Source organism: Macrobrachium rosenbergii, chromosome 1 (genome assembly GCF_040412425.1).
Source record: "Macrobrachium rosenbergii isolate ZJJX-2024 chromosome 1, ASM4041242v1, whole genome shotgun sequence".
Taxonomy (NCBI): domain Eukaryota; kingdom Metazoa; phylum Arthropoda; class Malacostraca; order Decapoda; family Palaemonidae; genus Macrobrachium; species Macrobrachium rosenbergii.
The window spans coordinates 72,903,222-72,914,541 of record NC_089741.1 but is presented as its reverse complement, the minus strand read 5'-3'; the positions used below and the strand labels follow the sequence as shown (position 1 = coordinate 72,914,541).

Here is an 11,320-nt window from a genome sequence, read left to right as displayed (position 1 = left end):
CACAAATTCTCTCCCATTATCAATAATAAGAACCTCAGGGCCTCCATAACGGCAAATATACCCGCTGAAACATGCAGCCCTCTTCCGTCTTATTGTTTAATGAAAAAAAACTCCACAGACCTCGTTAATACATCTATAATCACCAACAAATGTCTATAGGCAAACCCCGACTCATAAGAAATTCGTAAACCAACCCATAGGCACCCTGGAAAAAAAAAAAAAAAACTCACTAGGTAAAAAAAAAAAAAAAAAAAAAACAAGAATTCAACACCGAACATCACTTCACAAAATTCCCCACCACAAACTGCGTTATATCCACCTTTATTCTCACTATTTCTCATCCTAATTCTAATTTTCCTAACTAACAAAGTATCCTCCAACTCCAGACCTGAATAAGGCAAATTAGAACCATTTCTAACTAATTCTCCTCTAAGAAACGCCCTTGAGTCTGCTGAAACCTCGCCTTCATGCTGTTTAGGCTCTACTAGGCTAATGTCCCAGTCTATACATCCACTATTACAGCCACCACACGGTGACCGTTCATGTCAACAAAATTCCTACTAAAACAATATGTCTGCCCTTTATATACCTCAGCCTTGCGTCGAAGTCCCTAATTATCAAAAACCACCTAGCCCTCTTACACAAATAAAGATCAGGCTTACTAAAAAGATCCAACCATGGCTGATGATCCGTAAAAACTTCCACCTTATTCCCCAAAAACTACGTCTTAAAACGCTGCCACCACCTATTTCCCCACCCCCCGTCCCCCACCCAATCCCCGGAGAGGAAGGTTATGATACAACTTACCTCCGAACTGGGCGTTCACATCCCATTCATTTGCAAAACTGCTGAACCAATGATATATCCACCTACAGAGTCGCTGCATAAAGACACATCTACATCATACTGTATATATATTTAATACATATCTAACAAAAGGGTATTTTCCAGCCTCCATAGCCGACCTTAATCACATTATTCATTAGAATCATGCTAATGAAACTAAAAAGAGAATTTCCATTTACTAAAAGTTTTAATGTAACTCAGAAAAAAATATCTCAATTTTGTGAATGATGTTATGGGAGACAAATTAATATCATATGCAAAGCCTCACAGGAGTATGTTAAATGGAACATAACAGTCAACATAACCTGTGCTCTCTGAGTTCAAAAACGGGATGAGTGTGCAAAACTACTTTAGATTTTAGAGGACATATTATCCGGTATGATTGTTAGGTGGTTTATTTTACATTATATATTCTTCTTTTAAATGTATTACCTCTGAGCCCTTATGGCCTTTTGCAAAGCTATAATAGTTTATTACACCTCTGCCGCTTTCAACTTACTGAAGCTTTCATTTAAAAGTCCAAATTTTGGATAAGGAAAAACGAATTTAAAATATAAAGATATGATAGTTACCTTGAATGCACACACTAACAAGAATAATAATTTATGCTGTGGCTATAAATCCCAAGAATAACTGAATTCTGCTAGGTCTGCTGTCGGCAAGGAAGAGAGGGCGATGGCTAGAAAGGAGTGTGGGAGATCTTGATTGGAAATTGCATGCTGGATTGAATTAAGAAATACCTACAGCGCTCTTATTACCGGTATTCACTTTATTGTGCTGAGTCGATGATTTGCATTCATGCTGATTGAAGGATACATAAGTGTTCAAATTATTTCAAACTTTACAGCCTTTATTCCATTTAACTTGCTTGATGTATGCACTATGTTCGTATCAATAACTCATTGCAAGTTTTTATTTGCCCTAAAGTTTTTATCTTTAGAAGGTTAATGGATATCATCTTCAGGATGACAACCCCAAAAAAAAAAAAAAAAAAAAAACAATTGTATCCTATATGTTATGAGAAAAACTGGGATATCTAGCTTGCTCTCTAGAGATAAGAGAGACATCGGGTTCAAAGGATTCGGTTGCCTCCCTCTGATGTTGAAGGAGGTGATTTTTCGTTCGGGGAATCTAGGTTAGCTTGCTTGCATCATGGAACTCTGAAACTACAGACTTTAGGTTTAAATATATTTGAAGTTTCGCATGGGCACTGAGATGCGGGGGAATATAAATTCTCACATATTGATAAAATGAAAAAAAAAAAAAAAATAGCTATCAGAAAGCAGTCTTGACGAAATGTTGATCCTCTAGCTTTTACTATAATTTCCAGCACTTTCGTTTGTTTTCCTAATTACACTAACTTTTCTTATTGCCTCATTGTCCTCATAATTTGTTATGACTCCTTATCATTTAACTCTCACGCCAAGTTTCTTTTCCTAGGTGTACCGGGTAATAAGTAGCTTTTTTCAACCTACAACGAGGCTCTCAGACACCTTGTTTCTATGAAAACTTGTGTCACTTTCACATGTTTTTACCCTAATATCAATTTTTAGAGAATTATTCTCTGAATGGGTATAGTCTAAGACATTTAATTTCATGTGGAACTACATTAAAAGTTATAACAATATTGGAAACGTTTCATATGTGGAAATATAATGGTAATAATAATAGTAATAATATCCTTTATTTCAGCTGTGGGGCATATGCATGGAATATACAAATACAATACATACAATCTAGATACATAGGATAACATGATATATATAAAAATAATAATCGGCAATATCCACACAGCTGCTGAAGAAGCATAAAAAACAGTATTCATAATAATGGTAATAACAGTAATAATATTGAGATAAAAAAAAAAAAAACAGATTGCATGCCATTACTTTTCAGCTGGGGATCTTAGGTGGTTACAGAAGTCGGGTCCAGAAGGCTAAATACGAAAATTGAAAATAGCAAAACTCTATAATGATATTAATCACAACAATAATAAAAAAAGAAAATACCAAAAATAACAAGAAACCTAGAAATAATAATAATAATAATAATAATAATAATAATAATAATAATAATAATAATAATAATAATAATAATAATAATAATAATGACAAAATCTGCAGATGACGCTTAATAATTGCAAAAATAGAGAATAAGTCATTTAAGAAACAGACGCCTCATTACCCAATCTTTCCCACAATTTAGATCTTCTTCTTGTCTCACTGCTTAGGATGCTTTGTAAGAGTGAATTGCAACTGTTTCTCAGTCAGGTGATCAGACTGGACATTGTTCACCTCACAATGATTTTCAAATTACCTAGGCAGTTTTCTATGAACATCTGCGTGGCTGAGTGATAGCGAGGAGTGTTTGTGAGGCGTCTTAGAATGTCATTGTCAACAACAGTGATACGTCTCATGGTCTCTCGGGTATATTTCGTCCACAGGGAACACTCATCTATACTGTAGCACTACGAGCGGAAGTGCAGTAGTTTCGTGTCTTGGAGATAGAAGGCAAACCTCCTTGCAATCATGTTGCCAGTTGCACATAGTGCACGACGCCCCAGTTTCACATCTGCTGTGTCTTTTAGGTTGTCCGTGATTATGTGGCCCAAGTACGGGAATTCATGCATGAATTCCAGACGATGATTTCCGAGGAAAATTTGTGGTTTTGCAATATGCTTAAGCGATCTCGGGAGCAGCGACATGTACTGGGTCTTGATTTCGTTGTATAGGATATCAAATTCCTCTGTATATTGGCGGAAAGTGTCGATGAGTCGCTGGAGACCTTGCACTGATGTGGAAATCAGAACCATATCGTCAGCACAACAGAGGTTGTTTATTGTTTTTTCGTTGATAGTGAATCCGATTGGGAGCGAGTTCAGTTTGATATTCAGGGTATCTGTGTACGTATTAAACAGGTATGAAGAGAGAATGCCCCCTTGCCGGAGCCCGTTTAGGGAGCCGAAGGTACACGACAATACGTTACCTCATTTGACACAGAATTGCTGTGTAGAGAACCAACAGCATAAAATGCCAGTTAAATATGGCGGTGCGCCTTGTTTGTGCATCTTCAGGAAGAGCTTCAGGTAGTTTACTTTGTCAAATGCTTTTCTCACATCTCCAAAAGATAGGAAAACAGGAGAGGCTGATGATACGTAATAGTTCAGCAATTCTTTCAGGATGTAGATGCAGTGGTTGGTTGAGAGGTTTGCTTTAAATCCGAACTGGCTGTCAGTAGGTAGTGTGTAGAAAGTAGAGATGCTCCGATACCAAAATTTTGGCCGATACCGATACAGATACCGTTACTCATTGAAAAGCCGATACAGATACCGGTACCAACACCGGTACTTTTCAGTAAGCTCTTTCTGGATATTTCCATTACCTTTGTCTATCAGATTTCTGCTCTCTTGCTGTGCAGATTGTTTTCTACGATGTGGTACTGTTACTATATGAATTATAAACATAAGCACAGTATGTGCTTGAAAGTTTAAAAATGGTTATCTCTATCAAAGACAAAAAAAAACATTTTTAAGCAATGAATATGCGTCCTTAAGTTCACTGCAGTAAAGTCACGCTCTTAACATAATTTTCCTAGCAGTAGATCAATTATATATTTATCAATAGTATTTGGTTTAGGTCCTTATTATGCCTTTCAAACAGGAAAATAAAACAGCTTTGTTGCAAACAGCACTAAGTCCTAAGACGACAGGTGTTGTTTTTCTGTCTACTTTAGCTATATAGATTATAAAATATCAACAGTTGTGAAAACTGATCTAGAAGTTAGAAATTGCTGAAAATACTGTTATGAGAATTTTTTGCTCCAAGTGTATATATATATATATATATATATATATATATATATATATATATATATATATATATATATATATATATATATATATATATATATATATATATATATATATATATATATATATATATATATATATATATATATATATATATATATATATATATATATATATATATATATATATATATATATGTTACAGTCAACATGCGTAATCAGTCATTACGCGTAATGACTGAAATTTCAGTCATCACGTAATGCACTTAGGGACATTGATCCCCAGGAGCTAGTACTAAACACGGCGAAACAGTGAGTCACCTACACTGTTTCGCCGTGTTAGCTCACTCTGAAAGATCAAAATCCCTAAGTGCATTACGCGTGATGACTGAAATTTCAGTCATTACTGGCGTAATGACTGATTATGCGTGTTGACAACATATATATATATATATATATATATATATATATATATATATATATATATATATATATATATATATATATATATATATATATATATATATATATATATATATATATATATAGTATATATATACAGTATATGGTACATTCCTGTTAGTGCAAAACTAACGTCACTGTGACTATAATAGATTATGTAATTGATTATTTGTTCAGCTTTCTTATGATTGAAGTTTTAAATTATTGCATTTTCTAAAGTTAGATACAAAAGTATCGGCCCATTTTTTACCGATACCGGTATCGAGTACCAATATCTAAAAAATTAGCCGATGCCGATACCGATACTCCTGTCACATCTCTAATAGAAAGGGGAGAAGTCTCACTGGAAGAAAGGCCTCAAGTATCTTTGACTCAGTTGTAGTAACTGCTATCGGTCGATAATTGCCATGGTCAGCTGCACCCTTTAGTTTGTTTTTTATTAATGGTATGAACTGAACTAAGAGTAGGGAGTCTGGGAGAAACTGGTGAATTATACACGCATTGAACAGAGCAGCTAGCAAAATGTAAACTATCGGATGGCAGAATTTGAAAGCTTCAGCAGGTAGACCATTAAAGCCGGGCACTTTATTACTAGGTAGGGTGTTTATGGCATCGCTGATGTTACCTGGCGTAATACAATCGGCGAAATGAACTGAATGTTATCTACATCCCTTCGGGAGTCTCGATCGTTTGTGCAATTCAGGATAGTGTTGAAGTGATCGCCCCACATTCTTGCAATAGCCTCGTCACCGACGGCGTCTCCTACTCTCTGTGATAACTTTTTAGTTTTGGGTTTTAGGGATTGAATGTCTATCCAAAGACGAGGGTAATCGCCAGATTCTAATTTTCTAGACATTGCATCAGCTTAGTTGCTTTTCATTCAGTCTGCAGTGCTTAAGGGCAAGTTTGAACTGCGCTCTCACCTGCCTCATTACCAGTGCAAAGTGTCGTTCCCTCGGGCCACCATTTTGCCTCCACAGTAAAAACATTTCTCTTGAATGTGTATAAACATCATTAACCAATTCATTCCATCCAGGTATATTACAAGAGTTGCCTTGACGAGATCTAAAGGTATCCCTGCCTGAGGCAAGCATAACGGCTATTAGATTCGAATAGAATTCTTTCAGGTCTCTCCTGTGATGGTCGTTTCTACAGTTTGGGTTAGTGCACAGTAAGGCGCGCGCCGGTTGTACTATTGCCCACAGCCTGGTTTCCGTGGTTTCCCTAGAGGATCTGGTTTTCAGCTGGTTTTTAAAATCCCAGTTAACAGCAGGTGTTCGATCAGCTAGGGGGATCACGGTAGGGAGAGATGGGGTACTGAATGACACCTGTAAGGGAATGTGATCATAGCCCGTTGCAAGATCGTAGCGAATGTTTCAGGTCACAATAAAATCATGAAGTTGTGAGGACGTGACGCATTGGTCCAGCCAGGCGGTTGTAATTGTGTTCATTCTATTTCTTAGATATAGGAGAAAGCTGACTAATAAAGTGATGAGGGAGGAAATGAGCTAATTGTCATTTTTGTTTTAATGATACAGAAAGAAATTATCAATACCTCTGTAAATTTCTAAATCTTTATGCTCATGATATTCATCATATTTTCTCCATAATTCTAATTGTCGATCATATATATATATATATATATATATATATATATATATATATATATATATATATATATATATATATATATATATATATATATATATATATATATATGTGTGTGTGTGTGTGTGTGTGTGTGTGTGTGTGTAAGGCTATATATATATATATATATATATATATATATATATATATATATATATATATATATGTGTGTGTGTGTGTGTGTGTGTGTGTGTGTGTGTGTGTGTGTGTGTGTGTGTGTGTGTGTGTGTATATGCGTGTGTGTGTGTGTGCGTGTGTGTATTGTACTTGCCTGCGTGTATTTGGGACTACAAAAAAACGTACTTTAAATATATTTTACTTGTAAATGCAATTACCTTTCCTTCTTTGGTCCATCCTTAATATATTTTTCATCATCTATCATTGTACGAAAGTAAACAAGGCTGGGTATGCCCTTGCCAGAAGTGTGGAGTGGAGAGATCCTTAATGGAAAACTGGAATTAGTTGGTCTGGTTCTCTTTTGGTTTCAGCCTAACAAATGCTCGTGTGTTTTTGCCAGAGGGCCAAACACTCAGCACTGCAAAAGAACGCTACGAATCTACGATGAAATTCGGAATTTCGTGGCAATGCATTTCAAGTCAGTGAATTTCAGAAATAACGAAAGTTTTTCCAAAAAATATAAACCAAAATCTATCTCTCTCTCTCCCTCTCACTTTTGCTCTGTTCCTCAAAGTTTATTATTAATCTATTAAAGATCAAGTATGACATAAATTTTATATGCGTATTTCATATCAAAATATATTGCAACTACTGTATGTCATATTTTTAAGCTAAGACAAATAAAATTGAACTATAAAATTTATGGGAAAATAATCGACCAAATAGCAAGTGTTATATTCAGTGAGAAATGATTCCATCACCGTAGTTTAGGCCTAATTCTTTTAAATTAAAGCAACTTTTAATCACACTCCGGACAATAAACGCTTACAAGCCATCACAGTTGTTACCAAGCAAGTGTAATTTATTTCTTCAGTTAGAAAACGAATTGATGATATAACATACAACGAAGCGACCAGTTACCGACAAATTCAGAATCAACCGGTAACAGATATACCAGATGTACTTTTTTATGAAAATTGTACAAAATTGTAGAGACGCGGCTTTAGCGTTTGTTAACTTCAAAGCATTGCCGTTTATAACGGACTAACAAATGTTGTCAGCACCTGGAATCGTTCCTTCCGTTTGTGCCTGACATCCATCTAACAAGGGTGGTTCCAGAGAAAACCTACGACAGTAGTGACTGCGTCATTCATTCCTTAACCGCTCAATCGAAAATGAACTCTTGGAGCAGAACGCTTCCATGGTGATAGTTGCGAACGTTCTCTCTCTCTCTCTCTCTCTCTCTCTCTCTCTCTCTCTCTCTCTGATATTAACGAGTAGTCAGTGATTTTTTAAATGCCAAATAACTTTGATGTATTACAATATCTTTACCGTTGTTTGATCTCTGCGAGAGGAACCTTCTGTTCGTTGCAATCGTTTCTCACATAGTATCTGCAAGGCTAAAGCTTATATAGAAGGCTCTATTAGTCTTCCATATCGCTGGTGAGTGTTCATACAGGAACAAAATTTAGTCGGATGTTGAGTTTTTAACAGATGTGTTGTTAAACTGATATTTTCGAGCTCAACGGGTACTCGACATGTCATGATGTATGAATCAGAAAACAACCCTTAGCGAGTAGAGTGTATTTTGAGCTATTGGTTTTAGTTCGATTCCATTTGGATTTTGGGTAATTTAAACTGTAATTATTTGTGAATGAGTTATTATTATTATTATTATTATTATTATTATTATTATTATTATTATTATTATTATTATTATTATTATTAATTATAAAGAAAATAATACTTAAAAATGATAAAGTAAATCGAAGAAAAATAGATATTTTACTCTCAAAATTTTCTGTCTTATTGTTACCTATATCAGAGGTCCTGTTTCAGAATATATATAAAGTTCTGCAAAATTTCGATGTGAAATATTCATGAAAATACTCAATAGAAAATATAATGTTGGATTTAAGTGAAAATAAGATAAAGAAAAAAGTATTTGGACGGCCTCCATTTCAAGTTACTAATTAAAGTAACAACGATCCAAACTTCTAAATACTGCTAAACATTATGATAGTAATAGTATAACAGGGAATGAAATTCTGTACATAAATCGCAACTCTCTGTTAGGCTTCAGGTCCCATCTGCTCGGTTAACCTGTTGTTAGCTTTAAGCTCGCTTCCGTAAGTGCTATTCGTGGGGTGCCATAGAACTCACAGTAAAGTATCCTTCAGGTTAAGAGAAGTTACGTGCATAATGCTTGCTGATGTCCGACGGGAACTGCAGTTGTTTATAACTTCTCTCTCTCTCTCTCTCTCTCTCTCTCTCTCTCTCTCTCTCTCTCTCTCTCTCTCAGACTAATCTATTAGCTTCGCAAAGTATATTAAGACAATATCCAAATAGATGCGATACTATGATTGACCGAAAGGAAAGTTGTCTGGTTTCCCGTTTCAACTTCATTTCTGCCATTTTTAAGGAACTTTCACATTATTTTTAGCATATTTTCAAGTGCGGTTAAAAGTAAACGTCATCTCCTGTTTCTATCTCGTTCCTTCACACACACACACACATATATATATATATATATATATATATATATATATATATATATATATATATATATATATATATATATATATATATATATATTAATATTCCGCTGTTCGCCCTCTCTGCATTATTAAATAACAATATTATTCTAACAAAGCCAGGAAGACTTCTCTGTCTATGCTAAGGGACGTTCAGCGGGCAGAGGTAGGCTGGGTGTTTTTCAAAAAATAACGTCTTTAGCAGGAATAGTTTAGCATTAGGGGCCTAACCCATAGGGAGGGTTGCGAAAAAGCACAGTGATATTATTATTTTTATTATTCCTTGAGAGCATGGCTGTGAAGATGCAATTTTAGTAGAACAATTACCCACTAAAATAATGGTGATAGGAAATGAACCTTTTTTCTTTGTCAACGTTGGTATAGTCTCAGGGTTTTTTTTTTTTTATATTTGTTCAAAATAAAAACAATGTTCAAGTAGTAATTGGAAGTAAATGGACGAAAGGAGAAGCAGCAGTAAAGAAGGTGAGATTTGTCAAGTAAGGATTTCTACAGTTAGTGGAGCGGGATAATGGGAAAAAAGTGCAAATGGTGATACAAGCAAAGATTTGGCATGAGAACTCTTATTATCTTCATAAATCAAAATCAACCTCTGGCCACCTTAATATTTGGCTATTTCCAAGATGGCTGACACTTTTCCAAAATGGCGGCAAATTTGCTGTATATTTCAAATATTTTCATTTCATAAGCCTATAAAAGTTGCATACGGTCCAAAAAATGATTGAGAATATGTATTTTGGCATTCTTACTGTCATGAAGAGATAAAGTGAACCCATCTTTCCAGTATGGCTACCATATGAACACCATACTTCCAAAATGGCCGCCAAAAATGTATGTATCTCCTGAGAGAAACCAATATGTTTTGTGTATCAATTAGTTTTAGCAATTGCAGCTGCAGAGAGATGTGCAGCTAAGTCCAGATTTGTTGCACTTGCACCTGCCATGGCATTCCTTTTTGCAGCCACACTTATTCAGTTCTTGGCAAGATTTTCCTACTATTGGTAAATCTGTCCAATAAGGAAACCAGGTACCATCAATCTGTTGTCTTGGACTGGGCAAAACCGGATGACATACTAAAGACTGGGACCAAATGTGCCCTGCTTGAAAGGCAGCTCTCTTGCAATGCTCTCTAAGAGCAGCCCTTGTAGGGGGAATACAAACATAAGCTCTTTGCTTTCTTGCAAAGAGATCAAGTCTAGCCTCATTTACATTTTTATATGAACTGCTTCTGTCGTACATTAGCACCACGAACTCTTCAATAATGTGCAGGTCTTCATCTTCTGCAGCTGCTGTTGTTGAACTTAGTTTGGTGAATGTGGGTGTGGCACGCTGAAACACAGTCCATGTTTGCCATGCAGACTTCTTCCTCTTTCCATGAAAGGCAGACACCGTGTCACACCCGCTGAATGCATGGAAAAAGGGAAGGGCTGAGGCTTTTGGTCCCATGGCTGCGGCAATTTCATGGATAGGTATCCACCTCACGTCTTTTCCTCTACGAAATTTAATCCATAGTTTGTCCAAACCAGTTTTTTTTATGCTAGATACTGCTATGATGACAACATCAGTGTCTGTAATGCATATGATTGCACTTGAGCTATCTTCATGCTTTGTAGCATATGCAGCATGTTAAAGGACTCTAGTATCTGCCTCTTCATGAGTGCAGCCCTGTAGGTCAGCAGTGTCTCGTTCAGCTTTGCTACAAAGTGCAGCATCCCCTCTGGTGACAATTATGCATGAGGTATCATCTGCTTGAGATGAAATGATTGTATCTGCCAAATATGCAAATATTTCAGTTTTATTGTGGTCATTCCTGAGGAAGCTGGCCCAATTGCCAGGAGTTTTTGCTGTGCTAATTACTCTCCGGCGAACTCCTGTGCCTCTTTTTTGTC

The 11,320-nt window shown here is 35.8% G+C and overlaps 1 protein-coding gene across 1 annotated transcript; it reads right to left on the bottom strand.

Annotated features, from left to right (window-relative positions):
• Window positions 1-3,313: 3,313 nt before the first annotated feature.
• LOC136840853 (uncharacterized) lies at window positions 3,314-3,658 on the bottom strand. The gene has a single exon (XM_067107802.1). The coding sequence runs from the start codon at window positions 3,656-3,658 to the stop codon at window positions 3,314-3,316; it is 345 nt and encodes a 114-aa protein (XP_066963903.1).
• Window positions 3,659-11,320: the final 7,662 nt, after the last annotated feature.